Here is a 22,333-nt window from a genome sequence, read left to right as displayed (position 1 = left end):
AAGAAAGGCTCAGGAATTAGTTGCAGCAGGTCCCTCTAGGAATAGAGAATGAAAATAGGGCTAAAAAAAGGCGGTTAGGTTGAACATTTTTAAGAGGTATTTAGACTGTCTACATCTTCTTCCCCAAGGCAATAGAAGACTAGAAGTTTAAAGAGGATAAAAGAGGCATCTGGGTGGCTCAGTCAGTTAAGCATCCAACTTAGGCTCATGTCATAATCTCATAGTTGATAAATTCGTCATGATCTCATAGTTGATGAGTTCTAGTCCCACACTGCTTCGGATCCTCTGTCTCCCTCTCTGTCTGCCCATCGCCCACTTGCTCTCTCTCTCTCTCTCTCTCTCTCTCTCAAAAATAAATAAACATTAAAAAAAAATAAAGAGGATAATACAGAGGAGCCTGGGTGGCTCAATCAATTAAGCATCCAACTCTTGATTTTGGCTTAGGTCATGATCTCAGGCGTTTGTGAGTTGGAGCCCTGCATTGGGCTCTGTGCTGACAGTGCAGAACCTGCTTGAGATTCTCTCTCTCTTTCCCTCTCTCTCTATTCCTCCTCACTCTCTTTCGCTCTCTCTCAAAATAAATTTAAAAAAAATTTTTTTTAATAAAAAAAGGATAAAACAGGCCCCGGCAGAGAAGCTGAGGTCATCATTGAATTTGAAATATTTAAAGTGGATACAAAACTGTTTCAGCAATGCAGACAATTAAGTGTGTTGTTGTGGGCGATGGTGCTGTTGGTAAAACCTGTCTCCTGATATCCTACACAACAAATAAATTTCCATCGGAGTATGTACCAACTGTTTTTGACAACTATGCAGTCACAGTTATGATTGGTGGAGAGCCATATACTCTTGGACTTTCTGATACTGCAGGGCAAGAGAATTATGACAGATTACGACCGCTGAGTTATCCACAAACATGTATTTCTAGTCTGTTTTTCAGTGGTCTCTCCATCCCCATTTGAAAATGTGAAGGAGAAGTGGGTGCCTGAGATAACTCACCACTGTCCAAAGACTCCTTTCTTGTTTGTTGAGACCCAAATTGATCTCCGAGATGACCCCTCTACGATTGAGAAACTTGCCAAGAACAAACAGAAGCCTATCACTCCAGAGACTGCTGAAAAGTTGGCCCGTGACCTGAAGGCGGTCAAGTATGTGGAGTGTTCTGCACTCGCACAGAAAGGCCTAAAGAATGTATTTGACGAAGCAATATTGGCTGCCCTGGAGCCTCCAGAACCGAAGAAGACCCGCAGGTGTGTGCTGCTATGAACATCTCCAGAGCCCTTTCCACACAGCTGGTGTCAGCATCGTACTAAAAGCAATGTTAAATCAAACTAAAAATTAAAAATTAAAATTCGTTTTTGCAATAATGACAAATGCCCTGCACCTACCCACATGCACTCGTGTGAGACAAGGCCCATAGGTATGGTCCCCTTCCCCCTCTCAGTACTAGTTAATTTGAGTAATTGTGTATTGGCAGAAAAGTGGTTAGTACTAGTTTTTGTTCTGTTGTTTCAAAAAAAAAATTTTTTTTTTTTGTTTCTTTGTTTAAAAGCAAGGCATGCTTGTGATGACTCTGTAACAGACTAATTTGGGCTGTTGAAGCTGCTCCCGGGCCTCCATCCACTCTGGAGAATAATCTGGGACATTTAGGGGTTTTGTTTTTGTTTTTGTTCTTTTTGTTTTTGTTTTTGTTCTTTTTTGGGGGGGGGAGTTTGGGGGGGGTTGTTTTTATTTAGTCATGTTTTTTAAATTCAGTAACCATTGGACAGCCCTTAAGGGGAGGAGGATGGACTGACTCCACATTCCACTTCCTAGAGCTAGTTTAGAACACTTGTCCCCCACCTGGTGCTCTTAGGAAGGAGTATAGTAAATGCCTCATTTAATAACATACTCCTTTTTGAAAGTTGCCTTTCTCTCCACCCTTGGGTAGGTCTAGTACTTGATGAAACTCATGAAAGCGGGTGGAACCTGTCTTGCCCCTCCTCTTTTCTAGGATGCACTCTATATGTGACTGTGACTTTCAAGGAAATTTGTTTGCCATTTGCTGATTTTTTTTTTTTGAAGTTAATTTCTAACTTCATTCATTGATAAATGAAGAAAAGTATTGCACCTTTTGAAATACACCAAATGGATTGAGTACGTAATTAAAAAACATGTTTTCTTCCCTGTCAGTCATTGTCTTACATGCTTAGGTAGATGTCCAGCTTAGTAGCGTATGATACGGTGTTCCTAAAACACAGCCAGAGACCTGGTAGATCGAGGAAGTGTGAGGGGTGGTGCTAGAAGACAGATGTCTGTGGAATGATGCACATCCTCTTTCAAGTTGGAGGATGGAGACAGATCTGCTTCATGAAGAAGGGGGGGGTGGGGGGGGGGGGGGGGAGGACATTTAACAACGTGGGGACCAGTCAGGGGAATCCCCTTATTTCTGTTTTGCATAGGAGGAACCCTAGAGTAGCTAGTTAAGGCTCTCTAGTTTAGTAAAAAAAAATGGAGTCTTATGAAGATTCTTCATAAGTGTTAATGGGGATTTTATCTGCTTATTTTGGTTGCAGTTCCCAATTTTTAAAAATGTTTAGGTAATCTTCTCCGCCTTCCCCAAATCCTAATTCTCGTAATGTTGAACCAATGCTTTCACATGTCTCAATTCTTTGTACATGCATTCTTTTCAGGTGTATTAAGCAAACAAAAAACCCTTCAAAAAAAAAAGGATAAAACAAAAAAGGATGTTGAACTGAGTGAAGGTTGAGAGTAGAAGGATATTGAAAAAAAGGGATTAAATGATTACAAACAAAATGTTGAGACTTTGTGACAGGCAGCTAGTTGTCTTCCATATGCATGTTCCCCTTTTTCTATAGTAGTAACAGAATCCTGATTTTAATTTATTTATATATTTATTTTTTTATTTTTATTTTATTTTATTTGTATATTTATATATTTATTTGTCACTGTCCCATGGAGGTAGTACTCACATGATGACATTCTGGTTAATGGAAAGTGAACAGAAGCAATATGTGCAACTTCCAGATAGACACATCAAAGGGAAGGGGCTGGTCTTTCAAAAGACTTGGTAGCGAGGGGCACCTGGGTGGCTCAGTGCATTAAGCTTCCTTCCTCGGCTCAGGTCATGATCTCACAGTTCATGAATTTGAGCACCACATTGGGCTTCTGCACTGACAATAAAGAACCTGCTTGAGATTCTCTCTCCCTCTGTCTCTGTCCCTCCCCTGCTCGTTCTCTCTCTCTCTCCCTCTCTCTCTCTCAAAATGAGTAAATAAAAATAAAACTTAAAAAAATGAAAAAAGACTTGGTGAACCATCTTCAACCATGTCAATCAGGGCAATGCCCCAGGAATGACAAAGCAGTAATACAGGAGAAGCCTATGTTCCTAGCATCATGGAGCCACTATACCAGCTCTAAGCTGCTTACTCTCAAAATGTTATATAACATAGGGGCACCTGGGTGGCTCAATCTGTTGATTGTCCAACTCTTGGTTTTAGCTCAGGTCATGATCTTGCAGTTCATGAGTTCAAGCCCCGCATTGGGCTCTGTGCTGATAGTGCAGAGCCTCCTTGGGATTCTCTCTCTCCCTCTCTCTTTGCTCCTCCCCTGCTCACTCTCTCTCTCTCAAAATAAATAAACTTTTTTAAATAATTTTTTTAATGTTTTTATTTATTTTTGAGAAAGAGAGAGACAGAGCATGAACGGGGGAGGGGCAGAGAGAGAGGGAGACACAGAATCGGAAACAGGCTCCAGGCTCCGAGCCATCAGCCCAGAGCCCGACGCGGGGCTCGAACTCACGGACCGCGAGATCGTGACCTGGCTGAAGTCGGACGCTTAACCGACTGCGCCACCCAGGCGCCCCTACATGAATTCTAGCTTTCAAAAAATTTTGTCAGGAAACAGTAAAAAGAATGACCTAATAATTCAATTTATGAAGTTAAAAAAAGCAATAGAGAAATCTCAGGAGGAAAAGACATAAGGAAGATACGGCAGAAATCAAGAGAAATATTGAAAAATAATAAAACTAGAGACTGCTTCTTTTAAAAAAATTAAATATGTGCAGAAAAAATATATAGATAGCAAATGCAGAAAGGAAAATGCAGAAGAAATAACTATAGAAACTTAAACACAATTAAAAAATAAGCATATTAAGAATATATGTTAATAAATTTGAAAACATAGTTTCATGAATATACGGGTGTTGAAGTGTGGACGATCCACAGAAAGGAATATAAAGAGGAAAATCAACAGAACTTGTCATGAACATTCTAGCAGTTAACATCTCAACCAATAAAAAGATTTTCAGGGACACCTTTGGCTCAAGTTATGATCTTATGGTTCATGAACTCAAGCCCTGCTTCCAGTGAGCTAGAGCCTTGCTTCAGGCTCCACACTGACAGTGCAGGGGCTGCATGAGATTCTCTTTCTCATGCGCCCCCTCTCTCTCTCAAAAAATAAATTTAAAAAAATTTTTTTTAAAAAGATTTTTTTTTAATAAAATTTTTAAATGTTTATTTTATTTTTGAGAGAGACAGAGACAGAATGTGAGTGGGTTAGGGGCAGAGAGAGAGGGAGACACAGGATCTGAAGTAGGCTCCAGGCTCTGAGCTGTCAGCACAGAGCCAGACGTGGGGCACGAACTCACGAACTGTGAGATCATGACCTGAGCCGAAGTCGGATGCTCAACCGATTGAGCCACCCAGGCACCCCTAAAAAGAGATTTTCAATATTTTAATGCTTTGGACAAATATCAGGACTCCTTAATGGATATTTTCCTACATGAATACTGTGACCTCTTTCAAATGCGTGTTATCAGTCCCCCTTTTCAAGTATCTTTTTTTTTTTTAATGTTTACTTATTTATTCTGAGAGAGAGAGCACAAGCAGGAGGGGCAGAGAAAGAGGGAGAGAATCCCAAGCAGGCTCTGTGTTGTCAGCACAAAGACAGATGCAGGGGCTCAAAATCACGAGCCAAGCTGTGAGATGATCTGAGCCAAGATCAAGAGTGGAATGGACTGTTAACTGAGCCACTCAGGCACCCCTCCAGTATCCTTTTTTAGATTCATCAACATTTTGACTACAAGGTTCACATTCCTTCCCCTACACAATGTTACAAGGTCTAATTTTTCCTACCTGCCTGTGAGATGGACTCTCCCTTGCAGACTACAAGGCAGTTTCTGAGAGGTGTTAGATTGTACTGGTGTATAAAAAATTTTTGGTGTAAGAACTAGAATGTGGTGGTGCTAGCCATTAGCCGGTGAGCACTCTCTTCCTTTCTTCTGGAATGTAGTCTCAGAAAGGCAAGTCTCATTTTGAAATTCTTTTTATTCAAAACAATAATCATAAAAAGAATCATTTTTGTAAAAATACTTGAGGACTTCATAGTTTTCCAAAAAGCCTTAATACTTTGATATTAAGTATCTTCCTTCAAAGGCTAGTGTCCTCATCTTTGATTTTCTTTGTTGGTTAACTATCAGATCCTCACTTATCAATGGCTTTGGGTATGTTGTATGAAATTTCTCCAGCTTCACTTCCATTGTTTCATCAAATAATACATCTTTTGCAAGATTTGCAATTTCACTTTGCAGTGGATGTGCACTGTATTATCCAGTGATTAGTCAAAGATGTCAACAGAGAAATTCTAAAGTTAAGTATGGTGAGATGTTTGAGTCAGGAAACATTTTTAATCAGTCAGTTTTGTTTATTAGTGAATAATTTCATGTTATATTCAATAACTTCTGCTTCCTCGTATGGGCTGAATTGTGTCCTCTCCAAATTTCTGTACTTAACTCCTAACTCCCAGTACCTCAGAATGTGGCTGTATTTGGAGACAGGGTCTTTAAAGAGATAATTAAGTTAAAATGAGGTCATTAGGATGGGCCCTAATCCAACATGAAGCTCAAGAGTGATATAAATAGAACTGCCCTACGACCCAGCAATTGCACTACTAAGTATTTATTCAAGGGATACAGGTATGTTGTTTAAAAGGGGTACATGCACCCCAATGTTTATAGCAGCACTATCAACAATAGCCAAAGTATGAAAAGAGCCCAAATGTCCATCGATGGATGAATGGATAAAGAAGATACACACACACACACACACACACACACACACACACACACACACACAATGGAGTATTACTTGGCAACCAAAAAGAATGAAATCTTGCCATTTGCAACTACGTGAATGGAACTAGAGGGTATTATGCTAAACGAAATTAGTCAGAGAAAGACAAATATATGGCTTCACTCATATGAGGACTGTAAGACACAGAACAGATGAACACAAGGGAAGGAAAGCAAAATAATATAAAAACAGGGAAGTGTACAAAACATAAGAGACTCTTAAATGTGGAACAAACAGAGGGTTACTGAGGGGTTGTGGGAGGGGGGATGGGCTAAATGGGTAAGGGTCATTAAGGAGTCTACTCCTGAAATCATTGTTGCACTATATGCTAACTAATTTGGATGTAAATTAAATACATACATACATACATACATACATAAAAGAAGCTCAAGAGTGAGATGACCCCAGAGGAGCTACAGAAGTGGGAGGATGAAGAGTTTAACATGGGTCCACTCTCTGTGCTCACACATTCAGTCAAGAACGCCCAAGTGTTCATCAACTGCTGCAACAAGAAGCCCCTGGGCCCTGGGAAGGCCTTTGACAGGCATTGCACCATGGTGCTGGAGAATGTGAAAGATGTGGACTGATGTCTCCAAGAGTGGTAAGAGTAAGAAGTCCAAGCCAATCAATAAAACCACTGCATCTCCAAGATGTTCCTGTGTGGGACTGGGTCATTGTGGTCCGGCAGAACCTACTTATCGAAGGCAAGCAGGGACTTCCTCCTCACAGTTGGAATTCCCTCATCCTTCGAAGACCTGCCCTTTGGAATGGGAATAATAAAGTCTTAGGTTTTTTCTGTGGCAAAAAAAAAAAAAAAAGAGAGCGAGAGAAGAAATTTGGACATAGAAGTATACAGAGAGAAGTTGTAAAGGCACAGGGAGATGGCCATCTATAAGCCAAGGAAAAAGTCCTGGCACAAATCCTTCCCTCATGACCTTCAGAAGGAAGCAATCCTGACACCTTCATCTTAGACTTGTAACTTCCAGAAGTGTGAGGAATAAATTTCTGTTGTTTAAGCCACCCATTCTGTGGTACTGTTACAGCAGGCCTAGCAAATTAATACACCTCATACTCAAACTACTTCATAATTGTAGAAACTTGAATCATGAGTCAGAAGCTATGGAATCATAAGCAAACAACCTGGGGAGGGGGAGGTCAGGAAAGAGGTCCCAGAGGAAGTGACAGCTAAACTGGACATTTAAGGAAGAGGTGTTAACTGCACAGTGGGCTAAAGGATGGGTTGTTCCAGGTAGAAAGGACCAGAAAAAACTAACTTCCAACATGCTCCCTCCATCTACTTTTTATCCGTTTAATCCATTCTCTCCACTGCATCAGCATTGTGTTGCTAAGACACATATCATGACAAGTTATTCCAGCTCCAAACTGTGTGGCTTCCTACTTCGTTCAGGATAAAAGCAAAATCTTTAACTAGGCCCTCCATCACCAGGCCCTACCTAATTTCAGCATTATTTCATGCCATTTCATCCCCACTCACTTTCAGTTTTTATTACAAAAGACTTCTTTAGGTTTTCCCAACAGCTTCTTCTAGTTTCAAGGCTCCCCCCTACCACAAGCTATTCAACTTATATGGAATACTGTTCTCATGTTCACCTCTTTTAACTAATTAATCCCTATTCATCCTTCATATCTCTGCTGATTAAATCAGTAGGCTCCTTACTCTGCGTTTTTTCATAACACTTCTTCCAAGTGTAATTAAACTAATTATGCAATTACTTAAAGTCTGTCTCCTCCATTAAACCGTAAGGACCTATGTGTCTTGGTCCCCTGGGTCTGACATTGTGCTTAACTCATGTAAGTACCCAATAAATATGTGTTGAATGAAGAGCAATGGTTCCACTGGAAAACTAAAATATGTTTTGTGTGACTTTTTAGAGGAATTATTCAAAAACTCTCCTGGGGCGCCTGGGTGACTCAGTCGGTTGAGCGACCAACTTCGGCTCAGGTCATGATCTCATGGTTTGTGAGTTCAAGCCCCGCGTCGGGTTCTGTGCTGCCAGCTCGGAGCCTGGAGCCTGCTTCTGATTGTGTCTCCCTCTCTCTCTGACCCTCCCCCACTCATGCTCTGTCTCTCTCTGCCTCAGAAATAAATACACATTAAAAAAAACATTAAAAAAAAAAAAAAAAACTCTCCTAAAACCACAGTGGCTAGGGCACCTGGGTGACTCGGTAAGTTAAGTGCCTGACTCTAGGTTTCGGCTCACGATCTCACAGTTTGTGGGATTGAGCCCTGTGTCAGGCTCTGAGCTGGCAGTGCAGAGCCTGCTTGGGATTCTCTGTCTCCCTCTCTCTCAAAAATAAATAAATATACATTAAAAAAAACAAAACAAAACAAAAAAAAACCTCAGTGGCTTCTGGTGGGACTATAAAATACATAAAATACATGCAGACTGGCAAGTTTTTGGACTGACTTGACCTCCTTCAGGTAGCCTATGCATACTGACTATAGTGTCTATGAGACAAAGCCCCTATCCCCTCCTTTCTTGGTATTATAAGCTGGAATTCTCAAACTTCTGAATGTTTGTTTGTTTGTTTTCCTCTTCACAGTCCTAAACCTAGGGGCTGAACAGGGTGGTGGGGTGGGAACCCAAGACCCAGGCCCAGCAGTGTCACGAAACCACGGGATCGCACTGCCATAATGGCACGCCAAGAACCAATTTTGGGCACTCTGGGGAGCATGTAAGTGCTGCAAACTGCCAGTAGATGGCACTACTCCATCAAGGTACCTAATTCAAGAAAGTAGAACTGGAATTCAGCCACATTCTTGTTCCTCCAGAACCAAAAGAAGTCTGGGCTTGGGGCTGCAGCGTCCCTAGGTCTGGCATTCCTAAGGGAAACCATTTTTATCTTGGGTCTGACCAGACAAATAAGACAAGCAAGTAGTATGGATGTTCCAGTGGTTTTATTAACTCCTTCTTTCTGGGGGTGGCAGGACCTTGTAGCTGGAGAGCTGGAAAGGAAACCCCAGAGTGGTGGTCTCAGTATGGATCATTAAAAGGATACAGAGGGTGCCCTGCATCTCTCGGGACCCTCTTCCCATCCACCTGGAAAGAGAGACAGACGGATGACTATTAGCAGGAATTGACATTCCAAAGACACAGGGCATTTTTCCCTGAATCTTCATAAACCTGTAAGCACTATGACAGATGGCAGTGGCAGGACCTGGACCTCAGACAATGCCAGTGTCAGCACTCCAGCAAACCATAGTCTGTTATATACCTGTCCCTGCCCCTAAGAGATTGTAGTCTCAGCTGGGATAAGGAATTATTTATATCCCTATGTGTAACAGGCTTCAACCCAACCTCAATCCCTCTACCAAGGTTGAGAATGCCTTCTAGGCTCCTCTTATTTATACCATTTACTGAGAACTTGCTATGTGTCAAGAACTGGGAACTTGCTATGTCTCAGTTTACTGGGAAACTGAGGCTTGGAGAAGTTAAATAACTTGTTCTACGTCACAAGGTCATATAGCCTGGGACTCACAGGCTATATGCTTTATTCCCAAGCCATACTACTTCCCCAAGCTTAATAAAAATAAAAAAGCCCACTGTGTGCAGGAAAAGCAATCCTACCAACAACATCCTGCGTCTCCTCTGACCAGGGAGGTTGAGGCCAGTTTTGGGTCAGACTCCTGCCGCAAAACTTACATTTATTCTGTAACTCTAGCACATGATATATACTCACAGTGATCATGGGCACAATGTATCGCCAATTTTTATTCAGGGTGTCTAACTGCTTCATCTCTTCTGGGCTAAAGGTGAAGTCAAACACCTGGGGAGGGAAAGTGGAGGTCAGGAAAGCCAGCTTTGTGTGTGGAAGTTGAGATTCCAGAACACTGCCTTCTTGCCAGGCAGAGTCAGAGCCAGACTGTGTCCCAATGGTCTAAAAGAGAAAGGACCCAACACCAAGTACCTGGATGTTCTGAAGGATACGTGAAGGTGTGATACTCTTGGGGATAGAGATCACTTTCCGCTGGACCTGCCACCTAAGGTGGGTGATTGAAATAGAATTAGGAAGAGGAGTCAGTACTCACAAGCAGTGTTTTGTCTTCCACACAGTGCTCTCTAAACTCCTGGACTCCCTGAGCCTCACTAGAATGGGGAACATGCCTCAGAGTAGCTTCTCCCAGATTACATACATGGCAAGATTAGCAACCACATCCCTCAACACTTGCCTCCCAATCCAGTGCCCTGCCCCACCTTTCTCCAAGACTGTGCACACCTGAGCAGGATCTGAGCTGGAGACCGGCCATACTTTTCGGCCAGTGCCAGGACCACTGGCTCCTCCAGTAGGACAGGCTCATTAGGATCACGCCAAGCACGATCAGAGGAGCCCAGAGGACTATAAGCAGTCACCTCCAGGCCACGTGCTTGGCAGTGGGCAATCAGCTCCTTCTGAGACAGGTATGGGTGGCATTCCACCTGAATCAAGAAAAAACCCATCACTATAGGTTGGCCACACCCAAATTTTAGAACCCCACCCACACATCTTGACCAACCTTGCACTGCTGATCCCCCCACTTCTCCTCAAATCACTTTTCTCACTCTCCATCTTCCACTGTCCATTTCATTCTCTTCCCACACTTCAATGCCTTTCATTTCTTTATTTTTGGTTTTCTAATATTCTTATATTTGATATGAACCAATATATAGTACTTGTTCTCACTGACAGAAACTTACTTTATCTATTTTTAATTTTTTTTTAAGTTTATTTATTAGAGAGAGAGAGCAGGGGAGGGGCTGAGATAAAGGGAGAGAGAAAATCCCAAGCAGGCTCCACGCTGTCAGCACAGAGCCCTATGTGGGGCTCGAACTCCCTAACCGTGAGATCACGACCTGAGCCGAGACCTGAGCTGAAACCAAGAATCATATGCTTAACCCACTGAGCTACCTAGGCACCCTCAATCTTACTTTGTATGTACGTTATTCATATTTATTTCCATTGTGTTTCAATCAAACAGACCTTTTTAGTTTTTTTTTAATTTAATTCCAGTGTAGTTAACTCAATGCCCTTTATCTTTAAGTTTTTATTTTTTGGGGCACCTGGGTGGCTTAGTCAGTTGACTGTCTGACTCTTGATTTTGGTTTTGGTCGTGATCTCAGGGTCATGGGATCAAGCCCTGTGTCGGGCTCTGCACTGAGCCTGGAGCCTGCTTGGGATTCTCTCCCTCTTCCCAACTCACACTCTCTAAAATAAAAATTAAAAAAAATTTAAGTTGTTTTTTTCTTTTTTTTTTTCAACGTTTATTTATTTTTGGGACAGAGAGAGACAGAGCATGAACGGGGGAGGGGCAGAGAGAGAGGGAATCACAGAATCGGAAACAGGCTCCAGGCTCTGAGCCATCAGCCCAGAGCCCGACGCGGGGCTCGAACTCACGGACCGCGAGATCGTGACCTGGTTGAAGTCGGAGGCTTAACCGACTGCGCCACCCAGGCGCCCCAAGTTGTTTTTTTTTAATGTTTATTTTTGAGAGAGACAAGCTCGAACAGGGGAGGGGCAGAGAGAGAGAGGGAGACACAGAATCTGAAGCAGGCTCCAGGCTCTGAGCTGTCAGCATAGCACTCAATGCAGGGCTTGATCCCATAACCTTGGGCTCACAACCTGAGCCGAAATCAAGAGTTAGACACTCAACAGACTTCTTTATGCATAGAATTTTACACTAACACTTCTGAAAACTTGCTAACCATCTCCATAAAACAGACGCATCATCTGCTCACTCATGTTCTTGAACACATATATACCCCCAAACCAACAGATCTGCTTTGCTGTACTTACCTGCAAGACAGCTGGGCGCACAGACGCCACACTGAGCACGTCATCAATCTGCCGACTGCTGAAGTTGGACAGGCCCAGTGCCCGTACCAGCCCCTTATCCACCAGTGCCTCCAGAGCCTTCCAGGTCTCCTTGTAGTGGGTAGAATCATAGCGGATAGTCCCATCAACATTCTTAGGGAAAGGGTTGTCTCCTCGCCTAAGTGAAAGACAGTTCCCCATGAGTGGGCACAAATGTAGGCCTCCTACCTTACCTGCCCATCCAGCCACTCTGTGTCCCCATACTAAGCCCAGAAAGGGCAAAAAGCCAAGAATAAGAAACCTTATTAAAGAAACCCTTTAAGGTCATGACCCAGGCATTAACTTTATACAGAATGCCCATTTCCGCTCCTCTTCTTCCTAGACACATTGTACCTCTTCTCCTCTGGAAAATCTTCTTGAACTTCTTCCCCCTCAGAGAGTTGCATGCTCTTGCAATCTTCTTTCATTACAGTGCACAGAGCTGATGGTAAGGCTCCTTTCACGCCCTCTGCTGGAGCTGACTCTCTACGGCAATCTCTAGGCCTAACTTAGAAGCTAGTAGTTTTTTGAATAAATTAAGGGGGCAGGAGGGACCACCCGCGCACCCCTAGGGTACACACCATGCGAAGCTGCACTCCTTTTCTGTAGCTAAACTTCTGGCTGCTGTGGCATAAAAGGCTGAGTTCCCACAGCAAGCTGAGGAATGTTCCTCTCCTGCTCTGCTCCTGCTCTGCTCCTGTGCCTTATAAGTTCCTAACCTGACTCCCACAACACCCGACTCCCTGGATAAAGACCCTGGCAAGACTCACTCAAAGGCATAAGGCCAGTGCATTAGGTATAGGTCCAAATACTCCAGCTGGAGGTCAGCCAGTGTCTTCCGGAGGGCAGGCTCCACATCCTCAGGGTGGTGTTTAGTGTTCCACAGCTTGGAAGTCACAAACACCTCCTCTCGAGGCACCACCTGGTACAGGGGGCAGGGCCCATAGTGAGAAGAGCCCTGGGCACCCAGTCACCCACCCTCACCTCTGGGAAACTGATTAGAAGGAAGGTGCTTTCAGATCCCTCTGTCCAGGTGCCCCAGCTCCAGAGCTCTCTCACCCCATCCCTCTGTAGCCCCAGACCTCACCTTGCCAGGTCCCACATTCTCCTTCAAGGCCTCCCCAATCTCCGTCTCATTGCCATAGATAGCAGCACAGTCAATGTGGCGGTAGCCTACACTCAGGGCGTACTTAACAGCAGCCTTTACCTGCCAGGTGAGAGAAGCAGAGGTTTCAGCTCTGCTGGCCTAGGCCAGAAACTGCCCTAGGCCAGGAACTGCCCTCCTGAGGGTCACTGATGGGGGAGGGGCAGGATGACTACAGTTATCCATATTTTTTTTTTCCCACGTTTTTATTTATTTTTGGGACAGAGACAGACAGAGCATGAACGGGGGAGGGGCAGAGAGAGAGGGAGACACAGAATCAGAAACAGGCTCCAGGCTCTGAGCCATCAGCCCAGAGCCTGACGCGGGGCTCGAACTCACGGACCGCGAGATCGTGACCTGGCTGAAGTCGGACGCTTAACCGACTGCGCCACCCAGGCGCCCCTGCAGTTATCCATAAAGTAGGGGTGAAAAGATGAAAGATGGTTCTAGTTGAGGGGACCAGAAGCCTCTTCAGAGACCCCAACCCCTTTGTACCTACCCCAATAACCCCCAAGTTTCCCTCCTACCTAAGCAATCTCAACACGAGCCCAGCAAAAAACTACCATTGTATTCCCAGTTAGATGCTCAGCAGGTGGATGTATCCTTTGACAGAGAACAGAAATATAGGTCATGGACACAGGTTCTCTAGTCCTGAAAAGCTGGTTACAGAAACATGATATACAGGTAAGTAATTTGTAGGCCAACGCACAGAGAAATGCTTATGGAGCCTTGAAGATCAAGTGAGCTTTGGGAGTTCAGGGAAGCAGAAGAACTCTGAGAGCGGAAGAAAATTAAGGAAGGCAGAGAAGTAAGATGGAGGCTGGGCTCAGAGCCCTCTGTTAGGAAAGAAGAAAGCAGACACCAGGTAGGACAGGTCAGTCAATTTGCTAAAAAACAGACTAGAAACATGGTAGCAGAAGCAAAACCAACAGTGTCAGGGCCTTGCCATTCAAGATCCCCATCTAGGTATAGCTCTTACTATCCAGACGTACTCCCCTCACCCCTGCTGCCCCAAACCCCTAGTTTTGGCCCAGTTCTGACTTCCACCTCCTGCCTTTATGTAGCTCCTGGACTTGTCCTGGGCCATGTCAGTGCCTGCCTGGAGCACAAAGACCCTGACTCCAGGGTTCTGGGCAACTGCAGGAATGAAAGCATAGGGAAAAGAGGCAGAACACAACACGAATACCAGCCTAAATCCCTGAGAGAAGAGGCTGTTCTCCCTGCCTGAGTCCCTCTTAAACTTAATCCCCAAACTTCTCTAAAGCCTGATTCAGATTTCCAAAGAACAAGGAAGAAGACCTGGGAAGATGCCCCACCCCAGGTGGGAGCAGATCTCTATTCCCATGCTCCCCTAAGATGAAGAGTTGACAGCAGGGGTTATTATACTCCAGCTCTCAGCTGCCTTTTGTTTTTTTCCAGCCCTTGTGCTAAGAATGACTTTTACACCTTTAAAAGGTTACATGAATACATAATCACCTCCGTTTTGCAACTTATCCAGCAAAATCTAAATTATTAACCATCTGGTTCTTTAAGAAAAAGTTTGCTAACCCTTGGTCTACACAGCTGACATAGTTATTCTTCAAATCCTGACACCTGCTGTTGTCTATCTCTGGACTGGGCATTAGGGAGTGGCCCAGTCCTCAAGGAACCCTGTGTAGGAGAGGGAGAGATGATCACGGCGCAAGGTGGTAAGTGGCGTTATGAGGGGTCAGCATAGGGCCAGGCACAGAGGGATCCCATGTCTGCCACAGCACTCAGTGCAGATTCAATTAGGGAAAGAGTTCCTTCCTATTTGCTCGGCCCTACTGGGCCCCTCAGCCCTTCCTCTGAGTCAGCTGAGGAAGCCAAGGGCTCACTGCTGGTCTCTTCTCTTGTTTCTTCCCACTGCCCTTCAGGTTCATCCCTACATGAAATGGAGTATAGGGTTGGGGCTGCTAGGGAAAGTGCTGGGACCATCTCCCAAATACTGCCTCTTCCCTGGCAGAGGCACAAGAAGCCCTCCTCTTTTTCCTCCATCTCTCACCTGGCCAGGATCGCTCTTCCAGGTGCCCAGTCCAATCAGGGGCATCTTCTGCCCAGTGTGCAGGAGGACACAGGAAGCCGCCATGCTCCCTGAAACACAGATGGGAAGAGAATGGTGTGGGGGTCAGTGCTGCTTGAGCTTCAGCCACCCACCTGTCAAGACTCCTGTAAAACATGGGTGGTAAAGGGAGCACAGCGGCGAAAGGAGAACAAACACGTGGTTGTGTATACATGCCTGTGAGCAGAGGGCAGCTAAGACAGGGTGACTAGAACCAACCAAAGTCAGGAGCTCCTGGACAAATATTAACCGGACCATCAGTTTAGCTGCCTTCCTTCTACCAGGCTAAAGGTCTATGTTAGACAGTTCTAATACCTAAAAACAAAGGTGGGTGGCTCCCTGAAGTACCCAGCCTTGACTACATAAGGTCTCAAACCAGTGTAGGACAGGTAAAGGGCATTATGAAACAAAGTGAGACCAAGTGACAGAACAAGCTCGGGGATGGGTCACTTCTCTGGAGATGAAATGAACATTTGCAGGAGGATGTCAGAAACTACAGATTCTCCTAGTACCTCACAAAGATGTCTGATCAGCATGTTACAAGGCCTGAGTGGGTTATTACAAGCGAAGTAGACCATTGTTTAAAAAAACAAAACAAAAACAAAAAAACCAAGCTCAGAGAGGTGAAGTTATTTGCCTTGAATCAACAGCTAAGAAGTGGCAGAGCCAAGCATTCAAGGAAGAGCCAATGGACAAAGGCAAGAAAAGAGAGGTAAACACAGATTCATAACATACTTGTGCTATGCCTCACAGTAGACACATATCACAGTGTGCTACAGAAAAGCAAATGACTTCTGCAGAGCAAGGACCAGGGAATATTGACATTGGCTTTTAAGAGTAAGTTGGACTTTCCTAAGAGTCAAGGGGAAAAGGGTTTCCAGGAAGGGTAATTAGACACAGCAGAAAGCAGTAAATTATAGACACAGGAAAATTTCCAACTGAACAAAACAGGTGGGTGATTGGAACAACCCTCTTTGGAGAGCTATGAAAATCAGAAGTCTCCAAATGACCCACGGATACTCATTCAGGCAGCAAATGCTTAATATTCCTGGCCGTGTGCTAGATCTAAGAGACATACATATTCAAATAAAGCCCCTGCCCTCTTGGAGTTTATGGGCTAGTAGGGGCTGGACTGAGGATATCAGTACAATGTATAAGATAGGAGCAAAATCTGCTCAAGTGCTATAAGAAAAGAGTAACCCTGCTAGGATGGCTTCATGGAGGGGATATTTGAGTCGTCTTTTTTTTTTTTTTTTTTTTTAAGATTTTATTTTTAAGTATTCTTGGGGTGCCTGGGTGGCTCAGTTGGTTGAGCATCTGACTTCAGCTCAAGTCATGATCTCATGATTTGTGAGTTTGGGCCCCACGTCGGGCTATGTGCTGACAGCTCAGAGCCTGGAACCTGCTTCAGATTCTGTGTCTCCCTCTCTCTCTGCCTCTCCCCCACTCATGCTCTGTCTCTCTCCCTCTCTCTCTCAAAAATAAATAAACATTAAAAAAGTAAAAAAAAAAAAAAGATTTTGTTTTTAAGTATTCTTTACACCAATGTGGGGCTCAAACCCACAACCCCAAAGTCAAGAGTCGCATGCTCTATCAACTGAGCCAGCCAGGCATGCCAAGTCAAGTCTTGATGAATAGCAATTATCCAAGCGAAAGGGAAAAAAGAAAGAATGCTCACCCTAGAGCAGATAAGGTAGAAGTCTTTTCCCTTGATTTCATTAGTACTATAGATATCATTCCCTTGGGATTGATTTCATTGCCAGCAATACCTTTATAAATATAACCTTTGTTTCCAAGTTCTGAAAAGACATCCAGAATATTATGGTAGAGAAAGAACTAAGACAAGTTCTAAGTATAATTGACACATCAAAATTGTCTTTCCTGATACGTCTGACTCCAGAAGAATTTTTTTTTTTTTTTTAATAAATGTTTATTTTTGAGAGCAAGAAAGAGAGCAGGGGAGGGGCAGAGAGAGAGGGGACAAAGGATCCAAAGCAGGCTCTGCATTGAGAGCAGAGAGTCCGACATGGGCTTGAACTCATGAACCAGAAGATCATGACCTGAGCCAAAGTCAGATGCTTAATGGACTGAGCCACCCAGGCACCCCTGCAAGAACTTTACAGTCTAGCATAACCTGGTTATGCAGACCACCTGTTTCTGCTAAAACAAAAACAAAAAGTTCAATCTGGGCATCAAACCACAGATCACTTGAGTGCTAGCAAACTTCCCAGGGATATAAACTTGTCAGAGGATCAGGCAATCATGTCTGGACTTCACAGGAGCAATTAGCCTGCCAGTTGCCACCAGCGTCTGTGGCTGGTTTCCTGGGCTTGATCCCCAAACAAGTGACCGTTGGCCTCTCCCGGATTTCCCAGCACACACTGGAGAACTCTGAAATTACACGTGGACTTAGACTGAGAGCCTTGAACAAAGGCCTGATCTAAGGCGAAAAGGAAGAAGAAACCTGATGCTTGTTTCTCTTTCTTTTGATGCTGAAACTGAAAACCCAAAACAATGAGGCTTGGGGGGGGGCGGGGGTGGGTTGGGATTATACAAGTAGGAAGACCTAACAAAGAGCTTCAAAGAACAAGAGCTCCAAGGGAGGGAATAGAAGAGTCTCTGCAAAGAACAAATGTTTTCCTCTAGGACAGGAAGTCATACTCTGCCAGCTCTGGACTTCCTCATCTTCTGCCTGAGGCATTGGCTTTCCAGCCTTCTCCTGAATCAACAGGCTCTGAAGTTGTCAGAAACTGCCTGGCTTGGCCTCTGGCAACACTCAGAAACCCTCACGTTGATTTGGGAAGGTTTTACTCATGAAAGAGAGAAAAACTGGGTCTGCATAGGGAGAGGTAGTATCAGGTCTCAAATTTCAGTGGTGCCTGGCTGGCTCAGTCAGTGGAGCATGTAACTCTTGATCCTGGGGTTTTAAGTTCAAGCCCCACACTGGGTACAGAGATTACTCAAACTCTTTTTTTTTTTTTTTAAAGGACTCAGGTTTTATTATTCCTAAATCAGTGCCTATGTTTCTTCTTAGAGGAGGGCTCTATAGCTGCTGCTTGCATGCAGGGATCTCAAAAACACAGGAAAAAGAGGAAGCAGTATTTACATGAATGTTCCTGGGCTGCATGGGCCTTTCCTTTACTTCCCATAAATGTTGGTGTCCCTCAGAGTTCTGTTCCCAATCCTCTTCTCACTCCCTAGTTAAGCTCATGTCTTCAGTTATCACTTTAAGCACTGATTCTGCCCACCCTAGTTCTGTACATTCAACTCCCTGGAGATATCTCTACCAGTATGCCCTATAGGTATCTAAGACTCAAAATGTCCAAAACTGAACTCATCAAATCCAACAGCAGAGCACAAAGGAATCAGTTTAGGGCCTGGGGTTGCACAGACCTGAGTCTGAATCTCAGCACGCCTTCCCCCATTTGGAAGAGAAGCTAGATCTAAAGCACTTTGCACAGTACCTGACCCATGCATGCTCTTCTTTCTGTATACTCTCTCTCACAAGGGACTCAAGGGCCTGGGTAACAACTGTTAAAGCAAATCAGACAACATGTTCACAGTATAATCCATCTGATAAAGTTTTGGAGTTGGGGGTGGGAGGTGGGCAGGTTCTGAGCTGACAGCCAAGAAAGAATTTTCTAAGTCTTTGGTACAAAAAGGTGATTTTATTGAAGCAGAAAGAGCTGCACTGGGGTTGTAAAGAGTGACTGTTTATATACTAAGGAGTTGGAGGAGGTCAAGTCAAGGGGAAGTTTTCAAAGAGATTTTCATATGCTAAAGAAGATTCTCAGAATACTGCAGGCCTAGCTATTTGTCAAGTTAAGGCTGTTTTTCCCTCTAGCAAAGCATTGACTTTAAGACATAGGGAGTTGGGGCACTAGGGTGGTTCAGTCGGTTAAGCAGCCGACTTCGGCTCAGGTCATGATCTCATGGTCCGTGAGTTCAAGCCCCGTGTCAGGCTCTGTGCTGCCAGCTCAGAGCCTGGAGCCTGTTTCAGATTCTGTGTCTCCCTCTCTTTGACCCTCCCCTGTTCATGCTCTGTCTCTCCCTGTCTCAAAAATAAATAAAATGTTAAAAAAAAAAAAAAAGACATAGGGAGTTCCTGGAGAAATGGAGAAATATTTGCCTCAAGTACTTGTCAATGGGCAGCAGGTTGTAAGGAAATTTAATTTTACCTGCAAATTCTGGGGGCGCCTGGGTGGCTCAGTCGGTTAAGCGTCCGACTTCAACTCAGGTCACGATCTCGCGGTCCGTGAGTTCGAGCCCTGCGTCGGGCTCTGGGCTGATGGCTCAGAGCCTGGAGCTTGCTTCGGATTCTGTGTCTCCCTCTCTTTCTGCCCCTCCCCTGTTCATGCTCTGTCTCTCTCTGTCTCAAAAATAAATAAACGTTAAAAAAATTTTTTTAATTTTACCTGCGATTTCTTTCTTGCCTTTGTTCCCCATATCACTACGAAGGGGTGATGTTGGGGCTCCAGGAAACTGAGTCTACAGTTTCTGGAGATTAGGCTATTGATAAGATTGCCTTTTTCTTGTAATTTACTAAGACATTTGTAAACTGATGGACACTGAACAGTTTAACCATCTGTTTTCTGTCCTTTCCTTTGTTCTTGGGCAGCCAGGAGCTTCTGAAGAATATTACACATATCCCACCTTGTGTGTGTGTGTGTGTGTGTGTGTGTGTGTGTGTGTGGTGTGTGGTGTGTGTGTGTGTGTGTGGTGTGTTCGCGCACCCGATAGCTTGTGCTTTGCCCTCAGCTTGCATTATGCTCCCTCATCACATGGGGTCTTGAAAAGCCATCTAAATAAAGTATTTCAGTTCATTTGGCATTTCTGAGTTATTATCATTTTAGGGTTTTGACAGGTGATTGGTAGGGGAGTATACCCTTGCTTGTACTTCTAAGAAACAAGCACAGAAAACTACTTTAAATATGTAACATTGGCCTAGATTAGGTCTATTTGGCTGGGACACGGCTAACACCACCTACCCGCCCCCCCCCCCCACAAGGTGGGATAAGTGTGACATTCCACAGGCACCCCTGGCTGCCCAAGAACAAAGGAAAAGGGGAAAACAAATGGTTAACTGATAGAGATACAGTCATGCAGGACCTGAGTCCCCACCAGTTTACAAATGTCTTAGTAAATTATAAGAAAAAGGCAATCTTACCAATAGCCTAATCTCCAGAAACCTATAGATTCAGTTTCCTGGAGCCCTAACATCACCCTCCCCTCCATTCTGATGTGGGGAACAAAGGCAAGAAGGAAATGGTAGGTAAAATTAAATTTCCTTATATATTTTTTTTAATGCTTATTTATTTTTTGAGACCGAGAGAGACAGAGCATGAACGGGGGAGGGTCAGAGAGAGACGGAGACACAGATTCCGAAACAGGCTCCAGGCTCTGAGCTGTCAGCACAGGGCCCTACGCAGGGCTCAAACTCACAGACCGCGAGATCATGACCTGAGCCGAAGTCGGACGCTCAACCGACTGAGCCACCCAAGCACCCCAAAATTAAATTTCCTTATAACCTACAGTCCATTGATGAATATTTGAGATAGGCAGAGTGAAACATTTCTCCAGGAACTTCCTATAATGTTAATGCCTCACTAAAGGGAAAACCACCTTAGCCTGGTAATAGCAAGGCCTCCAGTATCTTGTGAGTCCTCTTTAGCATATGAAAGTCCTTTTGGAGGTCTCCCTTTTGCCTTTATCTCCCCCCAACTCCATAGGAAATAATTACTGAGTCTTTACAACCCCAGGGCAGCTCTTTCAGCCCATGGGTCCTGTCCCTGTGCTTTATTAAAATCACCTTTTTTGCACCAAAGAAGTCTCAAAAATTCTTTCTTAGCCCTAGGCTCTAGACCCCCCACCACTCCAAAACCCCATCACTACTGATGCTGGTAAATATATATTTCTTAAGTTTATTTTGAGAGAAAGAGAGAGACAGAGAAAGAGAGAGCGCATAAGTGGGGGGAGGAGAAAAGAAAGAGGGAGAGAGAATCCTAAGTAGGCCTGCGCTGTCAGCATGCTTTGAACTCATGAACCATGAGATCATGACCTGAGCCAAACACTTCATGTACCTCTTGACGTGAAAAGAATCTTAAAATATATATTTCTTTTGGCTCGGAGCCTGGAGCCTGTTTCCGATTCTGTGTCTCCCTCTCTCTCTGCCCCTCCCCTGTTCATGCTCTGTCTCTCTCTGTCCCAAAAATAAAATAAACGTTGAAAAAAAAATTTAAAATATATATTTCTTTTTTTTAACGTTTATTTATTTTTGAGACAGAGAGAGACAGAGCATGAACGGGGGAGGGGCAGAGAGAGAGGGAGACACAGAATCGGAAACAGGCTCCAGGCTCTGAGCGATCAGCACAAAGCCCGACGCAGGGCTCGAACTCACGGACTGTGAGATCATGACCTGAGCCGAAGTCGAACGCTTAACCGACGGAGCCACCCAGGCGCCCCTAAAATATATATTTCTTAAGTCTTTCTCCAGTCCATCCATATCTGCCTCCACTGCTACTGCTCTAGCTCGAACCACCCCTACCTGAACCACCATTTCTCTGCTTCCAGTGCAGCCGCTCTCCCCACAATCCATTCACTAAATCTGAACATGTGATTCCAAGGCTCAAATTCTTCCAGTAGTTCTTGCTTACCTTCAGGATAAAGTCCACAGTCCTTAGTAATACATTTCATTACCTGGCTCCCATCCTCCTCATTTTTCCACCTCTTCATTCCAAACTCCGTGCTTCAGACTTTGCAAAACCAGCCACCGCTTACTTAACTCCAGGCACACTTTGCTTCCCCAAGTCCCACCCTTGTCTGGCTAATTACTGCTCATCCTTCAGCTAGCACTTGCTCCTCCTGTGCACTGACAGCTTGTGCACATAGCTGCAGTTGTTTGTTTATATGAGTTTCCCTCACAAACTAGGGGATACCTTGAGGTCAGAGGTCACCTATCTGAACCCCTTACTCCTAGAGTGCCTGCCCCATGCATAGACGTAGAAACACATGTGAGCACACACACTAAGGCAAATGGGCTGCAGGGCATTTGAGGAAGTCACTGCCTTCATCACTTTTTTTTCTTCCTTCCTTCCTTCCTTCCTTCCTTCCTTCCTTCCTTCCTTCCTT

The 22,333-nt window shown here is 44.4% G+C and overlaps 1 protein-coding gene and 2 pseudogenes across 2 annotated transcripts in view; 2 read left to right on the top strand and 1 right to left on the bottom strand.

Moving 5' to 3' along the window:
• Window positions 1-627: 627 nt before the first annotated feature.
• LOC121027038 (cell division control protein 42 homolog) lies at window positions 628-2,102 on the top strand (annotated as a pseudogene).
• Window positions 2,103-6,462: 4,360 nt separating this feature from the next.
• Window positions 6,463-8,788, top strand: LOC121017608 (small nuclear ribonucleoprotein Sm D2-like; annotated as a pseudogene).
• Window positions 8,789-9,030: 242 nt separating this feature from the next.
• Window positions 9,031-22,333, bottom strand: part of AKR1A1 (aldo-keto reductase family 1 member A1) — a 15,172-nt gene continuing 1,869 nt past the window's right edge. The window contains exons 1-9 of one of the 2 annotated variants that reach the window (XM_040470055.1): window positions 19,384-19,406; window positions 15,149-15,237; window positions 13,069-13,188; window positions 12,752-12,903; window positions 11,925-12,120; window positions 10,371-10,570; window positions 10,062-10,134; window positions 9,834-9,920; window positions 9,031-9,193 (exon numbers count right to left, since the gene is read on the bottom strand). In XM_040470055.1, the coding sequence (XP_040325989.1) occupies window positions 9,128-9,193; window positions 9,834-9,920; window positions 10,062-10,134; window positions 10,371-10,570; window positions 11,925-12,120; window positions 12,752-12,903; window positions 13,069-13,188; window positions 15,149-15,232 (978 nt within the window). In that variant the 5' untranslated portion in view covers window positions 15,233-15,237; window positions 19,384-19,406 and the 3' untranslated portion in view covers window positions 9,031-9,127. Of the gene's footprint in view, window positions 9,194-9,833; window positions 9,921-10,061; window positions 10,135-10,370; window positions 10,571-11,924; window positions 12,121-12,751; window positions 12,904-13,068; window positions 13,189-15,148; window positions 15,238-19,383; window positions 19,407-22,333 lie in introns of those variants that run through there. The other variant, XM_040470054.1, reaches the window with a different exon arrangement.

The sequence above is a fragment of the Herpailurus yagouaroundi genome, unplaced genomic scaffold, assembly GCF_014898765.1.
Source record: "Herpailurus yagouaroundi ecotype Mexico unplaced genomic scaffold, PumYag 77, whole genome shotgun sequence".
Lineage (NCBI taxonomy): Eukaryota > Metazoa > Chordata > Mammalia > Carnivora > Felidae > Herpailurus > Herpailurus yagouaroundi.
The sequence above is the reverse complement of the archived record's forward strand: the minus strand, read 5'-3'. Positions and strand labels throughout refer to the sequence as shown.